This window comes from Cuculus canorus, chromosome 8, assembly GCF_017976375.1.
Source record: "Cuculus canorus isolate bCucCan1 chromosome 8, bCucCan1.pri, whole genome shotgun sequence".
NCBI lineage: Eukaryota > Metazoa > Chordata > Aves > Cuculiformes > Cuculidae > Cuculus > Cuculus canorus.
This window is the reverse complement of record NC_071408.1, coordinates 8,022,918-8,049,133: the sequence shown is the minus strand read 5'-3', so window position 1 is coordinate 8,049,133 and position 26,216 is coordinate 8,022,918. Positions and strand designations below refer to the sequence as shown.

Here is a 26,216-nt window from a genome sequence, read left to right as displayed (position 1 = left end):
ATCATCTCAAACGGTATCACTGGAATATTTATGACCAAGACCTTTGTATTAAATGTCATCTGAAAGTCAATGTATTTAGTAGCATTTTTTTCTAGTAGCATTTTTTTCTAGTAGCATTGTTTCTTACCACTATTCTGATTAACATTAAACCTAAGTGAAAACTGCCATGGCATGAAAACATTTGCAAAGGAAATATCTGTATATTGTTCAGAATACATGGTGCAGTGAGACTAATGGACTAAGACTCTTAAAAACACAGATTGCAGATAAAAGAACCAAACACACAATCAGCAATGAAAACGTTAGTGTTATGTGTTGGGCTTTTTTTTCTTGAGAAGAAAACATTTGTTTCTTTTGAAAACAAAATGGTAACTTCAATAAAACTTTCACAATCTCTACAAAAAAGACGACTGACTATTAGCTTCCCTTTATAGAACTCTTTCTTCTGTTAGTAAAACAACAGCGATTCAAGGAAATAATAAGCTGACACAGGGGCATGCAGAGCTGAACAAAAGTTTCCATTTTTGTTGTTGCATTGAGCTGAGAAAATAAATTGCCTTGAATAATTCAGTAAACTTAACCTTCTGATCCACTCACAGACAATCCAATAGAACCCTTTTTTCTAATATCTCTGTTTATTTCACCGTATCTGGATTAAAACCACTAAAAGGGCAAATCATCTCATGATGTATCAGACCCATCATTTGTCTTTTCTGATTGGGTGGCTGTGAAAGTGTTTACTGCCTGAATGTGTCATATATATAACTTAAGTATTCATGAGCAGTTGCACATACAAATAGCCACTCACTGTGCTTTATTGTGCATCACTTCCATTAGATCCTGATCACTATTGTGCTGAAAGCTACATATAGAGACAGAAATATGATGAGAAATGAAAGAAAAGGAAAAGAAAGAAAAAGGAAAAGGAAAGAAAAATCAAAAAGGAAAAGAAAATGAAAAAGGAAAATGTATCAAAAAATGCACAAACTTACTACGCATTTACAAAATCAGCAATTAGACTGAAACAATTATTTCTTCAGATTATCAACTTGCTGCTTTAGCCCCTTTAATCTCTTTCCAGTGACTGCTACTTATGGTCCACAACAGTTGTGCCCTGAGAAGGAATCTGAATAGCAAATCAGCTCTGAATTACCTTCTTAATACTGAAAAATTAGAGTAAAATAAATTCAAACTACAAAGCTGGTGATTTCATTGTGAATTACAGAAGATTAAAGCTATCATCAGAAAACTCTTATTCAGTCTCTTAAAGCACGAGATTTCACACTACTCTTATGTCCTGTGATTACAACAATCCAATTTTTATGTGCAGAATTCTAGATAAGGACAAAACTAGTAATAAAAAGTAATGCAAGAAACAACTACGTTCAATGCACATTGTAACAAATACAGCTATGAAATACATGTTATTTGTAATGAATAATGTTTGGGAATTTGTATTTTGTCATTTTATTTGCAATATATTTTTGAATGAAGAAAGAAATTGGCCTTTTCCATCTCTGAGATTCTGCCATGATCAAATAGCTGAAACCCAAGACCACTTGGTTAAAGATAGCAAGTGACTTTTTTTTCCACTTTTACTTCAAGAATGCAATCCTTGGTTCAAAGTAGGTGAAATTTTTGACAGGATCTATTTTTCAAGAGCTAATAATTTTCTTGCTTTTGGGTGAACAGTTGTACAGAAGGTTAATAAAATGCCACATCATCCTTTTAACAGGTTTTCTAGTCGGTCCCATTTTGAGTGGTAGCTGAGGCCTCTAAGATGCCAAGTCTTCTGGTTAGTTTTGCATTTCTCAGTTATAAAAATGAAATAGGAAAGATGCTTTTTTAATTGTATGAGTATAACCAATGCCAAAAATAAAAAGTTAAATCTCTGATTCTGTAAATGCATAGCAAGTTTGTAAATTTGTTTATACATTTTCATTTCTTTTTCCTTTTCTCTTTCTTTTCCTTTTCCCTTTTTTTCTCTTTCTTTCCTTTTCCTTTCTCTTTTTCTTTTTTTTGTAGAAACAAGTCAAATACAGAAATGTGAAATATCATAATATTATATTTTCTCTGAGCCACATCATTGGTTTTAGACCACTTTGAATACTTTCCTTTGCTTTCTCTTGTAGTCAGATAAAATATGGATAAAATATGAAATTTGGCACTGATTCAGTAAAACTGACCTCACTGAGAATGTTTAGCAGATATTCATGGAAAGCAACACAGGTAATTCAGAAAAGTTGCACAGCTCAGTAGAGAATTATTGTTCCCTGTTCGGAAGGAAATGCTTGCAGATGCTGATGTCTTCAATATGATTACTATTGGTTTTTTATTGCACAGAAGTAAAAGTATTATAAATACTCACCGAAAACATAATACCGTTGTGAGCAGATTGGGCAACACAATAGCTGACAATTTATAGCATCATAAGTAATATAACTCTAGGCTCAACATTTCATGTTAGGTTCTAAGGGGACTGAGGAACTTTCCTCTAGTAAGGACATTTCCATACTTTACTTTCCTCATCTAATCTGCTGGTAACATGAAAGATCTCCAATTCATAGCTTGCCTAGATAGCTTCTCCAGTAGTAAAACACTGTGTTCTGCTTAATTCAGTGCAAGGTGCTTTGTTTACACATATGCAGAGAACATGACCAAAACAAATGTACATAACAAGAAAATGTTATTTATTGCTATGCTTCATCTTTTCATTCTTCCTGTGTTTTCATTGTCAGAAGTTCAAGCGAAAAAGTGTTTTATACTTACAAAACTGATAATGTTCCCCTGTCTTTCTCATGCCACTACAATTAAAACACCTCACCTCAACATTTATTTAGAAAGCAAATGATATTTCTTTATTACCCAATTAAACACAAGTACAATTAATTAATGAGAAAATTATAAATCATTCTTCATTGATTTTGCAACTGTTGACTGTTCAGGATCTACCATCAGCCCCAAAACTTTCTTAATGTAGAAATGACAGAAGTTAGGATGGTCAACCAGAGGATCACAATAAAGTTTACTACAAGAATTGGTAGTGTTAAACTTTCTCTGTAAATCCATTTCATCACTGTCCCTAAATTTTCTCTAAGGGATATCACTGCCAGTAATGGATACTCATAGACAACCTGGGCAAAATAAGGAATTTTTCTCATACCTACACTGCAAATTAGTTATCACGTCATTGATCCTCCTTCTGTTCCAGGCTTCTTCCCTTAAATGCCTCCATATGTTGTATGGCACAAAACAAATCATCCTTGAACAACACGTCAATATGTACAAAGTTCTGCTTATTTTGCATTATGATACCTATGAAATGGAGCCATTCCGAATCATACCATTATAGGTTCATATTGCTTGAAGATGGTAGTTACAATACAGTGGTTATAGTTTCATTCCACTCTTGCTTCAGCACAGTGTAAAGAAAATATCCAGCTTGTTCTTTATTTAAAGGTTTCCTCAGTACTGACCGTTGGTAGCTAAGTTAGTTTACCATTTGGTGTATCATAAATGCAAAAGCTTCCACAAAATCATAATTACTCTGGGGATTCCCTTCCTCCTTATGCAAGAGGCCATTAGATTTCTGTAAAAAATCAAATTGTTCAAACAGTGGAGGTGAAAATACCCCTCCTATAGGCTGCAACATTTCGTATGGGTTTCCAAAGTAAAAAAATATGAAGAGCATTCCCTTTTTGTGACTGCCTGAACATAACACAGTTCCTTTGAGCTTTCCAAAGAGCACAAAGGAAGAGACCACTAAGACCGAAACGATGCTTGACATGTGACAGAAGAAGCAGAAAAGCAGGAAAAGCAAAACTGCAGCAGAAGTGTGGGGAAAATAAAACATTCCATAATGCCCACAAAATTCTAGGATCTTACACTTCAGCAGATCTGCTTAACATTCTGTTGTGCCCCAGCAAATGCCTTTAAATCTGATAAACTTCCTAACAGAATTTCACATTTTCCTTTTCACTGGCATACAAAATCAAGCCCTTAATGACATCAATTTACATATAAAGGAGTAGCAATAGAAATTATAAAGAATTCCTAGTGCTAACAGTTGTTGGAAGAAAAGATCAACAGTAAAGCCGCCTGTAACTCTGGGTTTTATGACTCAGCTGAAAGAGCTGGTGTTGCGCTGGATGACACTGCTGCGTTCCCCATCTTCTTTGTGCGAAATCATAAGGCAATATGCCAAGAAGCTTGAAATAAAAAGAATGAAAACCAAAGGCTGCATACATGTCTGGTACTTTCAGGGCAAAGAACATCTGGCCCACAATGTTTGACTTACACCTAAGGAATCTCTCTCATGATTCTGTTTTCCTCCATGTTATATTTAAATCTACTGTTAAATGCAGAGCTATATGAATCTACATCAGGCAAAAACACTCACTGCGCTCCAACAGAAATGAAAAGGGACTCCATATAAGTTCACAGCCACAGACATGACTTTCTCCATATTCAGCACCTGCTGTTTATTTATGGACACCTCAGATCAATACGTGTCATTTCAATCACTTGCGACAATAGCTGGAAGGCCTGGTATGGATTTGTAATTTTAAAGGTAGACTGACTATTACGTTTAGGATTAGAAAATATCTAAAGAACATAGCATAGAATCACATGAATTATGAGGGATAGAGCCAAATGCATGCCTTAAACAAACAAGGAGACCAACTCAGAAAGTGTAGGCACTGCAAATCTATTTCAAAGGATCACGAGGGCTCCCTGACCTGACCCTGGGAGTAACGACACCACCTTTGCAATAGCTATTCAAATCTTGCCAGATGAGTCTCCAAGAGCCAATACAAGGCAAGATTAAGCTATCATAGCCATATGACCTAAATAATGATGCCAGTTTCCCCAGCACAGACACGCTCACCTTCACTGTAAATTTTCAGCTTCCAGGACACTGCCACTATCATGCAATACATGAGACGTCATGCTTTTAGACCAGCTTTCCTCAAAATTGACTTCAGGGATGTTATAGCACAACATGCATGTGAAATCCTTCCATTAACACCGACTTGCAGAAACAAGCAGAGCCAGTCTGTTTCCAAGGATCAGCAGGGCTCCCTCACCCAACCTTGGGGGCTAACGACACCACCTTTCCAATGGCTATTCAAATCCTGCCAGATGGGTCTCCCAGTCTTTGACATCACTTCACTGAGCAGATGCTGAGGATCCCTTTTGCTCTCAGCAACTCAGTGCTGCCCACAGCGAGCAAGGGAGACAGACAGCAGGGCCAGTCTCTGGGTCAGAGACACTACCTGGCCCTTCCTCTCACCCCATGACTGCTTTGCCAGACACTCCAAGCCCATGGGTACACTAAGAGCCAACATCTGCCCCCAGCACCCATGCACTCCCTCACCCACCACAAAACAGAAACAGCCCTCAAAAGTATAACTCGACCTCCAAAATAAAAAATCCAAGTGTTCCTCTTCCATTTGACCCTCCAGACTGGGTCACAACAAGTACTTCTAGCAAAGCAGACATTCTGACACACAGCGAGGGCTGCACGCTCACCTTTACCTCGGCTTTTTCTCACCGCTGACAATGAAATTGGGAAAGCCACCAAACCTGTGCTCCATCTGCACAATTCTGAGAAGTTACAGAAAAAGGCAGCCTCACGAGACAAGCATATGCTGTGCTTCGGCCATTGTCACGAGGCCTAAGCAATGCTCAGATACACAGCGTGTTTCTCAGATGCCTTTGGAACAGGCACAGTCCACATTCTTTGCAGCAAACCACTGGGGTGAACGATGGAAGATCTCTTTGCAGATCTGTACAGGCACAAGCTGACTGTTAACCACACTACCGCTGCCTTGACTGATGTCACAGGCTGCAATAATTGATTGGCATGGCTCAGCTTCCTCTGCTGACCCAGCCACAGGTTTCGTTTGTCACAAGAATTGGACAAACTGTCTATGTGTCCAGGCCATGCTTGTGGCTGACTGCCCACAATGCGGCTGCTCAGGGATACAGATGTGTGTGCACGTATCAGCCTTGGAAATACTGCATTTTATCTTATCCAGATGTTGGTTTGGGGGCTTTTTTGGCATATTTCATTTTTTCCCATCTTTCTGTGCTGTGGGAAATGGAGTGCTGTGCATTGCCTTAAAATCCACCACTGTATCACCACCAGCTATGATGTGAGAAAGTTACAATCCAATTTATTAAGAGAAAAGCATTACTTTTCAATTTGATTGCCATTTATTATTCACTAGATATAGAGAATCAGTCACGCTCAAATACCAAGGAATCACTTATTGGGGAAACGGTAGCGCACAGATCAAACGGAGAGAGACACTTCTCTTTGAGTTATAACTTGGCATCAACATGAATTGCAATGAATGGATCTTCAGCACTGTTACTAATGTCAAAATTAGCCATTCCATCACCAGAAACGTACACCTCCTTTCCAGTACATTTGTTGCCCTCCTTTTGTCCAGAAATAACATCACAGTAGGTACCAGCGGGCAGTCCAGTGTGCAAGTAGACGTTCATATGCCTACAAGAAAATAAGTCAACTGTATTCATACATTGTTTTCAAAACAGATATTTCAAACTGTGAATAGGATTGTTGAACCTGGTGCTGCTCTCTCACTTTGAAGGGCAAGGCGTGGTGTCACCTTTCTGATCCTATCCCTTCTTTGCTCCCTACCTTCCCATTTAGGATCTCTAGACCTCGCATGGAATTGAATGACTCTAGCTCAGACTGCAGTTATTGTGGTCATCAAGAGAAGACAATATTGCCCTTCCCATCAGGAGTGCTGGTGAGGGATGTTATGCTTCTCTCTGGGAACATGGGATCACCCACTGACTTACCAGTCATCATTATTGAAAACGATGAAGCCTTTATTACCACGGCCAAAAGCCACTTGATTGTTGCCATTGTCCCACCAGTTGGAGAAAGGCTGACCGTCCACCACATTACGGAAGATAACCATGTTCCTGAAAATGCAAGGAACGGCTGTCACTGGGGCTGCAAGAGCTCTAAGGGCACGAGGAACATGAGTAAAACCAACTGCCTTTACTTATTGCTTCTCCACAGTGTCCGACCTTATTTGACGCCAGCGATGCTCACAAACCCAATCGTTGCCACAGGTGGTGTCTTCATTGATTGTAACAGGCTTCGTTGATCCATCCGCGTTACTTGGTGGCCCAACCCAGTCATTGACATCCTGTAAGTAAAGAGACACCTTTTAAAATTCTTACTGAAAATGCAGAGCCTCTCTGTAGAGAAGCTAGGTGGCACATCAAATTTCCACTTGCCAGATCTAGCAAGGGATAAAAAAATCACTTAACAGATTTAAATGCACAGGGCTGCCTCTCTGGCCCTGTGCTATTCCTCATTCACCACAAATGCATCTTCGGCAGTACCAGCTTACCTGCCCATTTACAAAATATCTTGGCCAGCGAAAACTTGACATCACACGTGTGAACCCATATGGATGAGCAAGCATGAAACCAACTGCCATTTTATAAAGCCTGTTCGTTAGACAAAAGAAGTAATGAGGCATGGAAAGAGAAAGCGTGCCAGAGAACAGAGAGACAAACAAGCAAAGGAAGAAGCATCATCCTGACAAGAGCGGTCCCTTACCTGGCATCCCAGAAGGTTAGAATGGAAGATCCACCAGCCCCGTGCCCTCGTTGGTTGTCATGATTATCCACAAAGACCAGGGCTCTGTCGGAAGGCACAAAGCCCCAGCCTTCTCCCCAGTTCCTAACCAAAAACACAGAGACTTGAAGCCATCCTGCCAACTGTTGCACTCAGTGTACCCCAGACAAGTCTCAGTGTCTTCATCCTTACTTTAAGTAGGCCATCTTTTCTCCATTCCACTTGCGGATCACTGTCCCCAGTTTTGCACCGTATTTGAATTCTGTTATTCGCCCGTTTCCAAAGTAGTCACTGCCTTTGATCGGCTCTCCACCCAAGTCAATTACCTGGTACACAAAGAAGAAACTGTGCACCTGTTCTCATTCTACAGAGACAAAAAATGCAGTGTACAGTCCTCAACAGTAGTGTGTGTTTTACATTGAGAGAAAAAATATTCAAGTATGTTTAATTCAGCTATGTAGATCAATGAAAAGTTGGTATAATACGTGATGGACACCTGTAAAAACGTCACTGAAGAAAGAAAAGGTAATGCTGAATGTCAATCTGTTGTGGAAGCATTTTTAACAGGAGATCTACTCATGTCTGCAGGGTTCCTCCAAAGAAACGGACAGCTCTCTCTGGGATAAAGTTGGATTAAGCTGCATTACTGCCATTCCACCAAAGGACAAAGGTAAAAGAGATACCAAAGACAAGCATAAAGGGAAAAAGGTGGAGATTACCTCCTGGTAAATGAAAGGTTTTGTTCCTGGAGCAAACCATTTGGTGTTTAGATCATTCAGCTTGTCCAGAAATGCTCTTATGTCTCCAGGCCACATATGCTTGGCAGCATCAAGTCGGAAGCCTGCTACACCAATATCGATGAGATAGTTCAAGTATTCAGCAACTTTTGAGCGTACGTAGTCCTTCTCCAGGGCTAAATCAAGAAGGCTAACCAAGCGGCAGTCCCGGACCCATGGAGTGAAGAAAAAAAAAAAAGTTTTAGGTACCATTCTATCCGCTTGTAAACTTTTTAATGAAATGTTTGCATGCTTTGAGGCATAAAACCTATTCTATTTAGAGATCTCATTTGCTTATAAGAGTCTGCACGAAGATATAGGTAAATTTACTACACAGCTCAATACTCTATTTAGGACAGTTATTGAAGAATGTCACCTTCCTGTGCAGATGTCATCACAACTGAGGATGAGAAACAGCATGGTGCATTGTGGCAAAATGGTCAAAGGAAGAGCAGCAACCTTGAGAAAGAACTGCCACACATTCCATCTACCAAAAAGAGTAAGTTGCTCAACCAGGATGCTACCCTGCACTGCTGTCAGTATCCCAAGGGGGCTTCTTACCAAGACCAGCTGAGTTTACAAGCTTTAAAAAAGAGCTCATCCTCTGAGCTGTATACACTGGGCTCAGTTTAGGAGCAAATTCCTGCACGTGAAATGTAGGGAGGGTTCTTGATTTCTCAGTACTTAGAATATTTTGCACTACAAGCATCTTTTCTGTGCTGTGTTCACTACATCGTTCACTTGTCAGGTGATTAAGACCAGGTTTTGTGAGAAACTACTCCCTTCGTTTGGCCTTATTGCAATGTCTACGCAGCAGCTTGAGTGGGGGGCAGAAAGGAAGAAGAAAAGTACTCCAAACTTTTGCCAGGGAAAGTTACCTGATACAGATCACCATAATTTTCAATTTCTCCACTTCCAGATCGACATTTGCCATCATTAAAATCCCAGCCAGAGTATGGCACAGCTGGAAAATCTCTGTTCCCAGCATTAAAATAGCTTCCACAGGTAGAATGTGTGCCTGAGCCACCCGCAGCCCCACACATGTGGTTGACAACAGCATCCACATAAATATGAACCTGGAAAAGCAATAAGTATATTTCAGTATGTTTGTAATGATGGTGAGTGGTAGCCAGAAGTTTACCACGCCCCTATTAAATTGATCTCTTTTTTTCCCCTTTAGTTTATTCTCAGTTTATGCCTTCATTGAGGACAGCAGCAGTAAATTCTCTCAGCTGAAACAGCATTTCTTTCTGTAGCAGATACAGATTTTCAAGGCACTTACTCCAACATTGTTGCATCTTGTCACCATGTCTCTGAATTCATTTTCATTTCCCGATCGAGTGCAGAGCTTGTAGCTGACGGGCTGGTATCTTTCCCACCAGGGTCTGTTTGGGCTAGTAATGACAATATTTTCATTTGGAGGTGAAACCTGCAGATGAAATTATATACTCGGATAAGAAATCAATTGGTTTTATTTCAGTGTTTTAAGGGCAAAATCTGTGCTCAGCACCTCTGCCCTTAGAGGCGGGCAACTGCACAGCCCAGTCACTCTCTCCCACAGCATAAGCTCAGCTCTGCAAGATGTCTGTCTTGTAGACTGGCAAGAAATAACTTTTTGGTTGTTCCTGTGCCTACATCCAGCACGGGTCTGCTTTCAAGGACACGCGCATGGCTGAAGCCACAGGAATTATTTTTACCTGCAATAATGCAATCTTTAGGAAAGCCAAAACTCAACTATTATGCACATCCCTCAAAACAAGGCAAGAAGGAAAACATAGCTGTGCAGGGGGAGTGTTTCAGAGGAAAGCATGCCCCTTTGTGACTGGTCTGTTAGAAATACAATATTATTCATTGTTCCTGCAGGATCTAGTGTCGTATCTAACAGCAGTTACTGCTTCCATTGCCCTCTTTCCAACATCAAAGTTACTTGGTGGTGGCTTTCTCCCATTCAGGCATTTTGATTTATTAACTGAATGCTACGATACCATTTTCCTAGCTACTCACGGGAACCAACTTACCTGAACTCCTCCAAATCCATTAGGAGCTAAATAGCGTTCACACTCAAGAGCAATATCCTCCCAGCGCCATTCAAAGAGATGTACAATAGATGTCCTCCCAGAGAGAGTATTAGGGTTGTATTGCGCCCAGCAAAACCCTACAGCTGCGAGTAGGAGGAGGACACGCATGATGCCTTCAGTACAAGGCTGTAGTCTTTCCACTGGCAATTTATATTCTTGCAAGATGACAAAGTTCCTATTGCAGCTGTCAAAATTCACACAGATCAATGCTATTGGTCATATTTGCCCAGCTAGCTCAATATCATTCCTCTGTTTTATCTTTTCCTGGATTGTCCAACAGCTGAAGATAAAATACCTTTTCACAATGATTATACATTATCGTAAACCAAGCAGTCAGTGAGCAATGCACCCAAAGGCAGAATCTTTTCAACCACATAACCAAAGATAGTTTATCAAAAGTATTTCAAAACATAACACACAGACCCTCAAACCGGGCTGTGGAAGGTGAAAGGGAGGTGATTAAAAGACAGTTGGAAATCTAACAGTTCTAGGAGACTGAATGTGTTTGCCCGCATTGACAGGAGTCTATCTCTCAGGATTTGTCCAAGCTCAAACTAGGATATCTGATCAGCCACTCTCAGTGAATAACAGATGTATTACACAACACGTTGTGGGTCTTCACCAGGTGAGCCACACTGGTAACTAGAAATTGATCCCTTTTCATGCCTGAAGTTTTTCTAGCGTCATTGCCTAGTCCCTGCTAGGAATCATTATCAGTTTTCTTCACACAATTGTGCAGAGTAGCTGTTGCTCTACCTGACTGAAAGTGGGCAGAAAGCTGCAAGTGTTTTTCTATCCTATAGAGACTCTGCATAAAGTTTCATCTCACTTTCAACGAACAATGATTTACCTAAATCAAGGAAGGAAACCTGAAATCAGATATAAAGTGACACTGCAAATGAGTTTTACCTGCCTGATAAAAAACTGATTTGGAAAGCCAGAGCTGTTGCCCAAGAACCTTCTGGCTTTTCCTACAATTTCCTTGACTTTTGCTCCTGACATAATATCAGGTCTTCATTTGGACCTGATGTAAGATCAAGGTCTCCACAACAAGCTCCATGAATAAGATTGAGTCATGCCAATGATAAAACTATACTCTTGAGAGAATATGAAGACCAGAAAATCCCTGACATTTGATGAACAACTGTGAGAAAAACAAAAAATCCACTAAATGGCACAACACTCCAAGAGAAAAGAAATCTCAGTGCACTTTATACCCGAACTGCATCTATTGTGTTCCTTCTGAAACTAGTCATGTCATTGAATACGTCACATACACCCTCCTCTTTCCCAGAATTCGTCTTCAAGGACGAAACACAGAAGTAGGTCCGTTTGCCCACCTGTTCATTTTCACATCACAGACCTTATCAAAGGTCTCTTTTCCACTACAACAATGAAACAGTAAATTGCTGTGCATGACCTTGCCTACTGGCTAACAGCAAGCAACCAGCAAGACAATCGCACCCTGTGATTACCAATTCAAGGAGCACAGAAACCACCTCCCCACCATTCCTCAGTTTTACTGAGAGAAACCAAATGTGTCTGAGGTTAATTTTTACATCACCTTTCCCTGTAGGGTTCCATTGATGTGAGAACACGTCACTGTATATTCACTGCACGTCACAGCACGTCACACGGATTTTCTACTGAAATACACTGTTATAAGCCAGGAAGAGTGAGGACACATCCTTGATAGCCCAATGCAATGGATGGCCAACCTACTGGCAACGGGACTGGGAGCCCTCATGACAGAGGCTATTCAGCAGCTCAAGCTGAACAGGCTGCAGTATTTTACCAGGCTGAGGAAATACAAGAAGAGAAGGTGACCATTCTGCACTGATGATTTATGAGTCTTTCTGAAGTACAACCCCACGTAGAAAGTTGTAGTGGCTTGACCCCATCAAAGCTGCTCTGTCACTCCCATTCCTCAAGTAGACAGAAGAGAGAAAATATAACAAAGAGCTCATGGGCAGAGATAAAGACAGGGAGAGAACACTCACCAATTACTGTCACAGGCAAAACAGACTCAGTCTGATTAAACTAGCTTAATTCATTACCAATCAAATCACAGTAGGATAATAAGAAATAAAACCAAACCCTGAAAAACCTTCCCCACATCCCTTCCCTCTTCCTGGACTAAACTTTATTCCCAAATTCTCTACCTTCTTCTCCCAAGCAGCGCAGGGGAACAGGGAATGGGGGTTGCAGACAGTTCATCATACATTGTTTCTGCCACCTCATCCTTCTTGGGGGGTGGACTCCTCACACCCTTCCCCTGCTCCAGGATGGGGTTCTTCCCATGGGAGACATTCCTCCATGAACTTCTCCAACATTAGTCCTTTCCACAAGATGCAGTTCTTTGCAAACTGCTCCAGCATGGTTCTTTTCTATGACGTGCGGTCCTTCAAGAACAGACTGCTCCACCATGGGTTCCACATGGGGTCACAAGTCCTGCCAGAAAACCTGCCCCAGCATGGGCTCCTCTCTCCACAAGTACATAGGTCCTGCCAGGAGCCTGCTCCGGCCTGAGCTTCCCACAGAATCATAGCTTCCTTTGAAAGCATCCACTTGCTCTGGTGTAGGGTCTTCCCTGGGCTGCAGATAGGTATCTGCTCCACCGTTAACCGCCATGGGCTGCAGTGGGACAACCTGCCTCACCATGGCCTTCACCATGGGCTGCAGGGAATGTCTGCTTCAGTGCCTGAAGCACATCCTCCCCCCTGTTCTTCAGTGACCTGCAGAGTTGCTTCTCTGATATATTCTCCTGCCCCTCTTTGGCTGCAGTTGTTTGTAGGTTTTATTTCCTCTGCTTCTTAAATATGTTATCACAGAGGTGCTACCACCACTGTGATTGGCTCGGCCTTGGCCAGCAGCAGGTCCATTTCAGAGCCGGTTGCCTTTGGTTCTGTTGGATATAAGGGAAGTTTCTGGCAGCTTCTCATGGAAGCCACACCTGTAGCTCCTCCTGCTACCAAACTCTTGCCCTGCAAACCTAATACATTCTGCTCCTTGCCTCTGTGAATCACATATTTAAGAATTATCATTAAAATATACATTCATCACACAAAGTTCACAAACTTCAATCTCAACAACAAAAAAGAATTCCCCCCCACCAAAATCAAAATAACATCACAACACCAAACAAAAGCGGACAATTCACACACAATCCATTTCTCATCCCTTCACCACAATTACAGCATCAGAAATTCCCCATGATCACTTTTCGCTCTCCAGCTGTGTTCACTCCATGTTTTGCCTGTTACCACTCCCAGACACTATCCTTAGCTTGCATTCTTCATGCCCAGCATTGGGGACCAAAAAAGGACTGTAGTGCAGTCACCCTGGCTGGACAACAAGTACCCACCAAGCTGCTCTTTCATTCCCCTCCTCAGCAGAATGGGTGGGAAATAAGATGAAAAAACCTGTGGGTAAAGATAAAGGCATTTTAATAAAGGAAAAGCAACAGCTGCATCTAGAAGTAAGAGAGAACTAAAGATTTATTCTCTACTTCCTATCAGGTGATGTCCAGCCACTTCCAGGGAAGCAGGGCTTCAGTATGCATAGCAGTTGCTCTGGAAGACAGACATCGTAATAAGGAATACCACACACTCCCCGCCCCCAACTCCTTGCCCCTTCTCTTAGCTTCTGTTGCAGAGCAGATGTCATACAGATTATCCCTTTGGTCAGTTTGGGTCAGATGTTGTGGCTACATCTCCTCTCAAGATCTCGCCCATCCCCAGCGTACTGGTGTAGATGGGGGGGTTGTTAGAGAGACAGCCAAGACGCTGTGCACGTACTGCTTCGGAGCAGCCGAACACTGGTGTGTTATCAACACTTTTCTAGCTGCCAACGCAAAGCACAGCACTATGAGGACTGCAATAGGAAAATTAACTCCGTCTCAGCCAGATACAATATAAAAGTATTTAACAAGGAGTTTCAAACACAGCATCCTTTTTTGGTACAGTAAAAACATCAGGTGCCTAACAAAATGGCTTTGATTTTCAGGGGAGCTTTGGGGGACTTGGAGGCTTTGGGCAGATGAGACAGCAGAGGGGTTTATCTTTGTTTTAAAATTCTCTGATTTAATCCATCTGATCCTCCAATACCACTGCAAATCTGGTTGTAAAAACTGGAGGATATTGGTTCTAGATATCGAAATGAGACCCTTTTATTGGCAGGCTTTTCCACTGCAAACTTAAAAAAGGCAGGCCTACTCTTATATGTCCCTATGAGGCCATAACACGGCTCTGCCAATAGAATACACAATTGATACCACGCTGTAATGGCAGCGTTTTCCCAATACACTGTGCAGGGTCAATGTGCACAGGACCTAACAGCATGTGACTAACCAAGAAACCCCTACAAAGGAAGAAGGGTTGCCCATGAAGCTCAGGGAAAAATGCAGGCTGTCCACAGATGTTGCAAAGAATGCTGACTTTATCTCAACACAAAGAAGACTGGAAGACAGCCTCTACTTCAGATAAATGGCTATGTTGGTTGAATGCATCAGCTGGTAGAGTAACTGTTTATCCCTGAGTTAATAAGCCAGACCAGCCTGGGGAGGAGTGTCCACATGGCTCAACACAACACAGATAAGAACTAAACAACTAACAAGATCTTTTCAGAGACTGGGATAGGCTTTAGCTGGTTTCAACACACATATTCCTTTTCAGTGAGCGGGGACTGTGTTTGTATTATAGAAACTCATAATGGAAAACATGCCAATATTGAGATTGATCTGTATATTGCAATTGTTATATTATGCTAAGTGTAACTTATATTTGTATTGTGATTTCAGTATATGTTGGATCACCCTGTTAAGTCAGAAAAAGTGTCTAGCATCACCTATCTTCAAATAAGTAAATTTGGTATTAAACATTACACAATCCACCTACGGGATATCTGAAAGAAGCTGCTCAGAGTACTGGGCATGAGACAGAGCAATAACAGTGAAATTATCCACCTTGCTCCTGTTTAGCTTGACCAAATGAATAATCAATATTGTTGTGCTCTGTTATGACAATGGCTCAGAGTATGAAAAGGTGGCTAAGTGTGCCTGTGTATTAAATGCAGCACTCCACCATTCCCAGGCATGTTATTAAAAAGAGAGTAAAAGACTAAGGGAGATGACAGTCATAGAGACGCTCAGTGTCATTACACTTGCATTCAGATCTTTAAAAAAAGAACATGGCTAACTTTCTTGCTACCCACCAGACAAGTATCATAACATGTGACAAAGTTGAGACTGTCCTCCTCTCAGGAAAGAATCAGTTCTCAGATTTCAGTGCTATCTGCCACCGCAAATCTAAGGAAGGGTGGCAAAGCAGAGAAACAGCCAGTACAAGGCAAGATTAAGCTATCATAGCCATATGACCTAAATAATCATGCCAGTTTCCCCAGCACAGACACGCTGACCTTCACTGTAAATTTTCAGCTTCCAGGAAAACTGCCACTATCATGCAGTACATAAGACATCATGCTTTTAGACCAGAGCGTCAGAGACGCTACCTGGCCCCTTCCTCTCACCCCATGACTGCTTTGCCAGACACTCCAAGCCCATAGGTACACTAAGAGCCAACATCTCATCCCCAGCACCCATGCACTCCCTCACCCACCACAAAACAGAAACAGCCCTCAAAAGTATAACTCGACCTCCAAAATAAAAAATCCAAGTGTTCCTCTTCCATTTGACCCTCCAGACTGGGTCACAACAAGTACTTCTAGCAAAGCAGACATTCTGACATACAGCGAGGGCTGCACGCTCACCTTTACCTCAGCTTTTTCTCACTGCTGACAATGAAATTGGGAAAGCCACCAAATCTGTGCTCCATCTGCACAATTCTGAGACGTTACAGAAAAAGCCTCACGAGACAAACATATGCTGTGCTTCGGCCACTGTCACGAGGCCTAAGCAACGCTCAGATACACGGTGTGCTTCTCAGATGCCTTTGGAACAGGCACAGTCCACATTCTTTGCAGCAAACCACTGGGGTGAACGATGGAAGATCTCTTTGCAGATCTGTACAGGCACAAGCTGACTGTTAACCACACTACCGCTGCCTTGACTGATGTCACAGGCTGCAATAATTGATTGGCATGGCTCAGCTTCCTCTGCTGACCCAGCCACAGGTTTCGTTTGTCACAAGAATTGGACAAACTGTCTATGTGTCCAGGCCATGCTTGTGGCTGACTGCCCACAATGCGGCTGCTCAGGGATACAGATGTGTGTGCACGTATTGGCCTTGGAAATACTGCATTTTATCTTATCCAGATGTTGGTTTGGGGGCTTTTTTGGCATATTTCATTTTTTCCCATCTTTCTGTGCTGTGGGAAATGCAGCGCTGTGCATTGCCTTAAAATCCACCACTGTATCACCACCAGCTATGATGTGAGAAAGTTACAATCCAATTTATAAGAGAAAAGCATTACTTTTCAATTTGATTGCCATTTATTATTCACTAGATATAGAGAATCAGTCACGCTCAAATACCAAGGAATCACTTATCGGGGAAACGGTAACGCACAGATCAAACGGAGAGAGACACTTCTCTTTGAGTTATAACTTGGCATCAACATGAATTGCAATGAATGGATCTTCAGCACTGTTACTAATGTCAAAATTAGCCATTCCATCACCAGAAACGTACACCTCCTTTCCAGTACATTTGTTGCCTTCCTTTTGTCCAGAAATAACATCACAGTAGGTACCAGCGGGCAGTCCAGTGTGCAAGTAGACGTTCATATGCCTACAAGAAAATAAGTCAACTGTATTCATACATTGTTTTCAAAACAGATATTTCAAACTGTGAATAGGATTGTTGAACCTGGTGCTGCTCTCTCACTTTGAAGGGCAAGGCGTGGTGTCACCTTTCTGATCCTATCCCTTCTTTGCTCCCTACCTTCCCGTTTAGGATCTCTAGACCTGGCATGGAATTGAATGACTCTAGCTCAGACTGCAGTTATTGTGGTCATCAAGAGAAGACAATATTGCCCTTCCCATCAGGAGTGCTGGTGAGGGATATTATGCTTCTCTCTGGGAACATGGGATCACCCACTGACTTACCAGTCATCATTATTGAAAACGATGAAGCCTTTATTACCACGGCCAAAAGCCACTTGATTGTTGCCATTGTCCCACCAGTTGGAGAAAGGCTGACCGTCCACCACATTACGGAAGATAACCATGTTCCTGAAAATGCAAGGAATGGCTGTCACTGGGGCTGCAAGAGCTCTAAGGGCACGAGGAACATGAGTAAAACCAACTGCCTTTACTTATTGCTTCTCCACAGTGTCCGACCTTATTTGACGCCAGCGATGCTCACAAACCCAGTCGTTGCCACAGGTGGTGTCTTCATTGATTGTAACAGGCTTCGTTGATCCATCCGCGTTACTTGGTGGCCCAACCCAGTCATTGACATCCTGTAAGTAAAGAGACACCTTTTAAACTTCTTACTGAAAATGCAGAGAGCCTCTCGGTAGGGAAGCTAGGTGGCACATCAAATTTCCACTTGCCAGATCTAGCAAGGGATAAAAAAATCACTTAACAGATTTAAATGCACAGGGCTGCCTCTCTGGCCCTGTGCTATTCCTCATTCACCACAAATGCATCTTTGGCAGTACCAGCTTACCTGCCCATTTACAAAATATCTTGGCCAGCGAAAACTTGACATCACGCGTGTGAACCCATATGGATGAGCAAGCATGAAACCAACTGCCATTTTATAAAGCCTGTTCGTTAGACAAAAGAAGTAATGAGGCATGGAAAGAGAAACCGTGCCAGAGAACAGAGAGACAAACAAGCAAAGGAAGAGCGGTCCCTTACCTGGCATCCCAGAAGGTTAGAATGGAAGATCCACCAGCCCCGTGCCCTCGTTGGTTGTCATGATTATCCACAAAGACCAGGGCTCTGTCGGAAGGCACAAAGCCCCAGCCTTCTCCCCAGTTCCTAGCCAAAAACACAGAGACTTGAAGCCACCCTGCCAACTGTTGCACTCAGTGTACCCCACACAAGTCTCAGTGTCTTCATCCTTACTTTAAGTAGGCCATCTTTTCTCCATTCCACTTGCGGATCACTGTCCCCAGTTTTGCACCGTATTTGAATTCTGTTATTCGCCCGTTTCCAAAGTAGTCACTGCCTTTGATTGGCTCTCCACCCAAGTCAATTACCTGGTACACAAAGAAGAAACTGTGCACCTGTTCTCATCTTACAGAGACAAAAAATGCAGTGTACAGTCCTCAACAGTAGTGTGTGTTTTACATTGAGAGAAAAAATATTCAAGTGTGTTTAATTCAGCTATGTAGATCAATGAAAAGTTGGTATAATATATGATGGACACCTGTAAAAACGTCACTGAAGAAAGAAAAGGTAATGCTGAATGTCAATCTGTTGTGGAAGCATTTTTAACAGGAGATCTACTCATGTCTGCAGGGTTCCTCCAAAGAAACGGCCAGCTCTCTCTGGGATAAAGTTGGATTAAGCTGCATTACTGCCATTCCACCAAAGGACAAAGGTAAAAGAGATACCAAAGACAAGCATAAAGGGAAAAAGGTGGAAATTACCTCCTGGAAAATGAAAGGTTTTGTTCCTGGAGCAAACCATTTGGTGTTTAGATCGTTCAGCTTGTCCAGAAATGCTCTTATGTCTCCAGGCCACATATGCTTGGCAGCATCAAGTCGGAAGCCTGCTACACCAATATCGATGAGATAGTTCAAGTATTCAGCAACTTTTGAGCGTACGTAGTCCTTCTCCAGGGCTAAGTCAAGAAGGCTAACCAAGCGGCAGTCCCGGACCCATGGAGTGAAGAAAAAAAAAAAAAGTTTTAGGTGCCATTCTATCAGCTTGTAAACTTTTTAATGATATGCTTGCATGCTTTGAGGCATAAAATCTATTCTATTTAGAGATCTCATTTGCTTATAAGAGTCTGCACAAAGATATAGGTAAATTTACTACACAGCTCAATACTCTATTTAGGACAGTTATTGAAGAATGTCACCTTCCTGTGCAGATGTCATCACAACTGAGGATGAGAAAAAGCATGGTGCATTGTGGCAAAATGGTCAAAGGAAGAGCAGCAACCTTGAGAAAGAACTGCCACACATTCCATCTACCAAAAAGAGTAAGTTGCTCAACCAGGATGCTACCCTGCACTGCTGTCAGTATCCCAAGGGGGCTCCTTACCAAGACCAGCTGAGTTTACAAGCTTTAAAAAAGAGCTCATCCTCTGAGCTGTATACACTGGGCTCAGTTTAGGAGCAAATTCCTGCACGTGAAATGTAGGGAAGGTTCTTGATTTCTCAGTACTTAGAATATTTTGCACTACAAGCATCTTTTCTGTGCTGTGTTCACTACATCGTTCACTTGTCAGGTGGTTAAGACCAGGTTTTGTGAGAAACTACTCCCTTCGTTTGGCGTTATTGCAATGTCTACGCAGCAGCTTGAGTGGGGGGCAGAAAGGAAGAAGAAAAGTACTCCAAACTTTTGCCAGGGAAAGTTACCTGATACAGATCACCATAATTTTCAATTTCTCCACTTCCAGATCGACATTTGCCATCATTAAAATCCCAACCAGAGTATGGCACAGCTGGAAAATCTCTGTTCCCAGCATTAAAATAGCTTCCACAGGTAGAATGTGTGCCTGAGCCACCCGCAGCCCCACACATGTGGTTGACAACAGCATCCACATAAATATGAACCTGGAAAAGCAATAAGTATATTTCAGTATGTTTGTAATGATGGTGAGTGGTAGCCAGAAGTTTACCACGCCCCTATTAAATTGATCTCTTTTTTTCCCCTTTAGTTTATTCTCAGTTTATGCCTTCATTGAGGACAGCAGCAGTAACTTCTCTCAGCTGAAACAGCATTTCTTTCTGTAGCAGATACAGATTTTCAAGGCACTTACTCCAACATTGTTGCATCTTGTCACCATGTCTCTGAATTCATTCTCATTTCCCGATCGAGTGCAGAGCTTGTAGCTGACGGGCTGATATCTTTCCCACCAGGGTCTGTTTGGGCTAGTAATGACAATATTTTCATTTGGAGGTGAAACCTGCAGATGAAATTATATACTCGGATAAGAAATCAATTGGTTTTATTTCAGTGTTTTAAGGGCAAAATCTGTGCTCAGCACCTCTGCCCTTAGAGGCGGGCAACTGCACAGCCCAGTCACTCTCTCCCACAGCATAAGCTCAGCTCTGCAAGATGTCTGTCTTGTAGACTGGCAAGAAATAACTTTTTGGTTGTTCCTGTGCCTACATCCAGCACGGGTCTGCTTTCAAGGACACGCGCATGGCTGAAGCCACAGGAATTATTTTTACCTGCAATAATGCAATCTTTAGGAAAGCCAAAACTCAACTATTATGCACATCCCTCAAAACAAGGCAAGAAGGAAAACATAGCTGTGCAGGGGGAGTGTTTCAGAGGAAAGCATGCCCCTTTGTGACTGGTCTGTTAGAAATACAATATTATTCATTGTTCCTGCAGGATCTAGTGTCGTATCTAACAGCAGTTACTGCTTCCATTGCCCTCTTTCCAACATCAAAGTTACTTGGTGGTGGCTTTCTCCCATTCAGGCATTTTGATTTATTAACTGAATGCTACGATACCATTTTCCTAGCTACTCACGGGAACCAACTTACCTGAACTCCTCCAAATCCATTAGGAGCTAAATAGCGTTCACACTCAAGAGCAATATCCTCCCAGCGCCATTCAAAGAGATGTACAATAGATGTCCTCCCAGAGAGAGTATTAGGGTTGTATTGCGCCCAGCAAAACCCTACAGCTGCGAGTAGGAGGAGGACACGCATGATGCCTTCAGTACAAGGCTGTAGTCTTTCCACTGGCAATTTATATTCTTGCAAGATGACAAAGTTCCTATTGCAGCTGTCAAAATTCACACAGATCAATGCTATTGGTCATATTTGCCCAGCTAGCTCAATATCATTCCTCTGTTTTATCTTTTCCTGGATTGTCCAACAGCTGAAGATAAAATACCTTTTCACAATGATTATACATTATCGTAAACCAAGCAGTCAGTGAGCAATGCACCCAAAGGCAGAATCTTTTCAACCACATAACCAAAGATAGTTTATCAAAGTATTTCAAAACATAACACACAGACCCTCAAACCGGGCTGTGGAAGGTGAAAGGGAGGTGATTAAAAGACAGTTGGAAATCTAACAGTTCTAGGAGACTGAATGTGTTTGCCCGCATTGACAGGAGTCTATCTCTCAGGATTTGTCCAAGCTCAAACTAGGATATCTGATCAGCCACTCTCAGTGAATAACAGATGTATTACACAACACGTTGTGGGTCTTCACCAGGTGAGCCACACTGGTAACTAGAAATTGATCCCTTTTCATGCCTGAAGTTTTTCTAGTGTCATTGCCTAGTCCCTGCTAGGAATCATTATCAGTTTTCTTCACACAATTGTGCAGAGTAGCTGTTGCTCTACCTGACTGAAAGTGGGCAGAAAGCTGCAAGTGTTTTTCTATCCTATAGAGACTCTGCATAAAGTTTCATCTCACTTTCAACGAACAATGATTTACCTAAATCAAGGAAGGAAACCTGAAATCAGATATAAAGTGACACTACAAATGAGTTTTACCTGCCTGATAAAAAACTGATTTGGAAAGCCAGAGCTGTTGCCCAAGAACCTTCTGGCTTTTCCTACAATTTCCTTGACTTTTGCTCCTGACATAATATCAGGTCTTCATTTGGACCTGATGTAAGATCAAGGTCTCCACAACAAGCTCCATGAATAAGATTGAGTCATGCCAATGATAAAACTATACTCTTGAGAGAATATGAAGACCAGAAAATCCCTGACATTTGATGAACAACTGTGAGAAAAACAAAAAATCCACTAAATGGCACAACACTCCAAGAGAAAAGAAATCTCAGTGCACTTTATACCCGAACTGCATCTATTGTGTTCCTTCTGAAACTAGTCATGTCATTGAATACGTCACATACATCCTCCTCTTTCCCAGAATTCATCTTCAAGGACGAAACACAGAAGTAGGTCCGTTTGCCCACCTGTTCATTTTCACATCACAGACCTTATCAAAGGTCTCTTTTCCACTACAACAATGAAACAGTAAATTGCTGTGCATGACCTTGCCTACTGGCTAACAGCAAGCAACCAGCAAGACAATCGCACCCTGTGATTACCAATTCAAGGAGCACAGAAACCACCTCCCCACCATTCCTCAGTTTTACTGAGAGAAACCAAATGTGTCTGAAGTTAATTTTTACATCACCTTTCCCTGTAGGGTTCCATTGATGTGAGAGCACGTCACTGTATATTCACTGCACGTCACAGCACGTCACACGCATTTTCTACTGAAATACACTGTTATAAGTCAAGAAGAGTGAGGACACATCCTTGATAGCCCAATGCAATGGATGGCCAACCTACTGGCAACGGGACTGGGAGCCCTCATGACAGAGGCTATTCAGCAGCTCAAGCTGAACAGGCTGCAGTATTTTACCAGGCTGAGGAAATACAAGAAGAGAAGGTGACCATTCTGCACTGATGATTTATGAGTCTTTCTGAAGTACAACCCCAAGTAGAAAGTTGTAGTGGCTTGACCCCATCAAAGCTGCTCTGTCACTCTCATTCCTCAAGTAGACAGAAGAGAGAAAATATAACAAAGAGCTCATGGGCAGAGATAAAGACAGGGAGAGAACACTCACCGATTACTGTCACAGGCAAAACAGACTCAGTCTGGTGAAACTAGCTTAATTCATTACCAATCAAATCACAGTAGGATAATAAGAAATAAAACCAAACCCTGAAAAACCTTCCCCACATCCCTTCCCTCTTCCTGGACTAAACTTTATTCCCAAATTCTCTACCTTCTTCTCCCAAGCAGCGCAGGGGAACAGGGAATGGGGGTTGCAGACAGTTCATCATACATTGTTTCTGCCACCTCATCCTTCTCGGGGGGTGGACTCCTCACACCCTTCCCCTGCTCCAGGATGGGGTTCTTCCCATGGGAGACATTCCTCCATGAACTTCTCCAACATTAGTCCTTTCCACAAGATGCAGTTCTTTGCAAACTGCTCCAGCATGGTTCTTTTCTATGACGTGCGGTCCTTCAAGAACAGACTGCTCCACCATGGGTTCCACATGGGGTCACAAGTCCTGCCAGAAAACCTGCCCCAGCATGGGCTCCTCTCTCCACAAGTACATAGGTCCTGCCAGAAGCCTGCTCCGGCCTGAGCTTCCCACAGGATCATAGCTTCCTTTGAAAGCATCCACTTGCTCTGGTGTAGGGTCTTCCCTGGGCTGCAGATAGGTATCTGCTCCACCGTTAACCGCCATGGGCTGCATTGGAACAACCTGCCTCACCATGGCCTTCACCATGGGCTGCAGGGAATGTCTGCTTCAGTGCCTGAAGCACATCCTCCCCCCTGTTCTTCAGTGACCTGCAGAGTTGCTTCTCTGATATATTCTCTCGCCCCTCTTTGGCTGCAGTTGTTTGTAGGTTTTATTTCCTCTGCTTCTTAAATATGTTATCACAGAGGTGCTACCACCACTGTGATTGGCTCGGCCTTGGCCAGCAGCAGGTCCATTTCAGAGCCGGTTGCCTTTGGTTGTGTTGGATATAAGGGAAGTTTCTGGCAGCTTCTCATGGAAGCCACACCTGTAGCTCCTCCTGCTACCAAACTCTTGCCCTGCAAACCTAATACATTCTGCTCCTTGCCTCTGTGAATCACATATTTAAGAATTATCGTTAAAATATACATTCATCACACAAAGTTCACAAACTTCAATCTCAACAACAAAAAAGAATTCCCCCCACCAAAATCAAAATAGCATCACAACACCAAACAAAAGCGGACAATTCACACACAATCCATTTCTCATCCCTTCACCACAATTACAGCATCAGAAATTCCCCATGATCACTTTTCGCTCTCCAGCTGTGTTCACTCCATGTTTTGCCTGTTACCACTCCCAGACACTATCCTTATCTTGCATTCTTCATGCCCAGCATCGGGGACCAAAAAAGGACTGTAGTGCAGTCACCCTGGCTGGACAACAAGTACCCACCAAGCTGCTCTTTCATTCCCCTCCTCAGCAGAATGGGTGGGAAATAAGATGAAAAAACCTGTGGGTAAAGATAAAGGCATTTTAATAAAGGAAAAGCAACAGCTGCATCTAGAAGTAAGAGAGAACTAAAGATTTATTCTCTACTTCCTATCAGGTGATGTCCAGCCACTTCCAGGGAAGCAGGGCTTCAGTATGCATAGCAGTTGCTCTGGAAGACAGACATCGTAATAAGGAATACCACACACTCCCCGCCCCCAACTCCTTGCCCCTTCTCTTAGCTTCTGTTGCAGAGCAGATGTCATACAGATTATCCCTTTGGTCAGTTTGGGTCAGATGTCGTGGCTACATCTCCTCTCAAGATCTCACCCATCCCCAGCGTACTGGTGTAGATGGGGGGGTTGTTAGAGAGACAGCCAAGACGCTGTGCACGTACTGCTTCGGAGCAGCCGAACACTGGCGTGTTATCAACACTTTTCTAGCTGCCAACACAAAGCACAGCATTATGAGGACTGCAATAGGAAAATTAACTCCATATCAGCCAGACACAATATAAAAGTATTTAACAAGGACTTTCAAACACAGCATCCTTTTTTGGTACGGTAAAAACATCAGGTGCCTAACAAAATGGCTTTGATTTTCAGGGGAGCTTTGGGGGACTTGGAGGCTTTGGGCAGATGAGACAGCAGAGGGGTTTATCTTTGTTTTAAAATCCTCTGATTTAATCCATCTGATCCTCCAATACCACTGCAAATCTGGTTGTAAAAACTGGAGGATATTGGTTCTAGATATCGAAATGAGACCCTTTTATTGGCAGGCTTTTCCACTGCAAACTTAAAAAAGGCAGGCCTACTCTTATATGTCCCTATGAGGCCATAACACGGCTCTGCCAATAGAATACACAATTGATACCACGCTGTAATGGCAGCGTTTTCCCAATACACTGTGCAGGGTCAATGTGCACAGGACCTAACAGCATGTGACTAACCAAGAAACCCCTACAAAGGAAGAAGGGTTGCCCATGAAGCTCAGGGAAAAATGCAGGCTGTCCACAGATGTTGCAAAGAATGCTGACTTTATCTCAACACAAAGAAGACTGGAAGACAGCCTCTACTTCAGATAAATGGCTATGTTGGTTGAATGCATCAGCTGGTAGAGTAACTGTTTATCCCTGAGTTAATAAGCCAGACCAGCCTGGGGAGGAGTGTCCACATGGCTCAACACAACACAGATAAGAACTAAACAACTAACAAGATCTTTTCAGAGACTGGGATAGGCTTTAGCTGGTTTCAACACACATATTCCTTTTCAGTGAGCGGGGACTGTGTTTGTATTATAGAAACTCATAATGGAAAACATGCCAATATTGAGATTGATCTGTATATTGCAATTGTTATATTATGCTAAGTGTAACTTATATTTGTATTGTGATTTCAGTATATGTTGGATCACCCTGTTAAGTCAGAAAAAGTGTCTAGCATCACCTATCTTCAAATAAGTAAATTTGGTATTAAACATTACACAATCCACCTACGGGATATCTGAAAGAAGCTGCTCAGAGTACTGGGCATGAGACAGAGCAATAACAGTGAAATTATCCACCTTGCTCCTGTTTAGCTTGACCAAATGAATAATCAATATTGTTGTGCTCTGTTATGACAATGGCTCAGAGTATGAAAAG

The 26,216-nt window shown here is 42.3% G+C and overlaps 2 protein-coding genes across 2 annotated transcripts; both read right to left on the bottom strand.

Moving 5' to 3' along the window:
• Positions 1-5,948: 5,948 nt before the first annotated feature.
• Positions 5,949-15,719, bottom strand: LOC128852943 (pancreatic alpha-amylase). The gene is made up of 10 exons (XM_054073620.1): positions 10,422-15,719; positions 9,686-9,832; positions 9,283-9,479; positions 8,347-8,578; positions 7,820-7,953; positions 7,610-7,732; positions 7,398-7,497; positions 7,069-7,190; positions 6,835-6,960; positions 5,949-6,517 (listed from the first exon to the last, which is right to left on the bottom strand). The coding sequence occupies exons 1-10, from the start codon at positions 10,587-10,589 to the stop codon at positions 6,328-6,330; spliced, it is 1,539 nt and encodes a 512-aa protein (XP_053929595.1). The 5' UTR covers positions 10,590-15,719; the 3' UTR covers positions 5,949-6,327.
• A 1,821-nt stretch (positions 15,720-17,540) lies between these two features.
• LOC104062448 (pancreatic alpha-amylase) lies at positions 17,541-21,553 on the bottom strand. The gene is made up of 9 exons (XM_054073054.1): positions 21,117-21,553; positions 20,381-20,527; positions 19,984-20,174; positions 19,041-19,278; positions 18,514-18,647; positions 18,304-18,426; positions 18,110-18,209; positions 17,779-17,900; positions 17,541-17,670 (listed from the first exon to the last, which is right to left on the bottom strand). The coding sequence occupies exons 1-9, from the start codon at positions 21,282-21,284 to the stop codon at positions 17,541-17,543; spliced, it is 1,353 nt and encodes a 450-aa protein (XP_053929029.1). The 5' UTR covers positions 21,285-21,553.
• Positions 21,554-26,216: the final 4,663 nt, after the last annotated feature.

Bases quoted from the DNA above. Each gene is read 5' to 3' on its own strand.
- LOC128852943 (XM_054073620.1), bottom strand. From the start codon at position 10,589: ATGCGTGTCCTCCTCCTACTCGCAGCTGTAGGGTTTTGCTGGGCGCAA. The intron at 9,480-9,685 runs GTAAGTGCCTTG...TTGCTTTTCCAG, and splicing joins CAAGATGCAACAATGTTGGA to GTTCATATTTATGTGGATGC. The intron at 7,954-8,346 runs GTAATCTCCACC...TTTGTGTACCAG, and splicing joins AACCTTTCATTTACCAGGAG to GTAATTGACTTGGGTGGAGA.
- LOC104062448 (XM_054073054.1), bottom strand. From the start codon at position 21,284: ATGCGTGTCCTCCTCCTACTCGCAGCTGTAGGGTTTTGCTGGGCGCAA. The intron at 20,175-20,380 runs GTAAGTGCCTTG...TTGCTTTTCCAG, and splicing joins CAAGATGCAACAATGTTGGA to GTTCATATTTATGTGGATGC. The intron at 18,648-19,040 runs GTAATTTCCACC...TTTGTGTACCAG, and splicing joins AACCTTTCATTTTCCAGGAG to GTAATTGACTTGGGTGGAGA.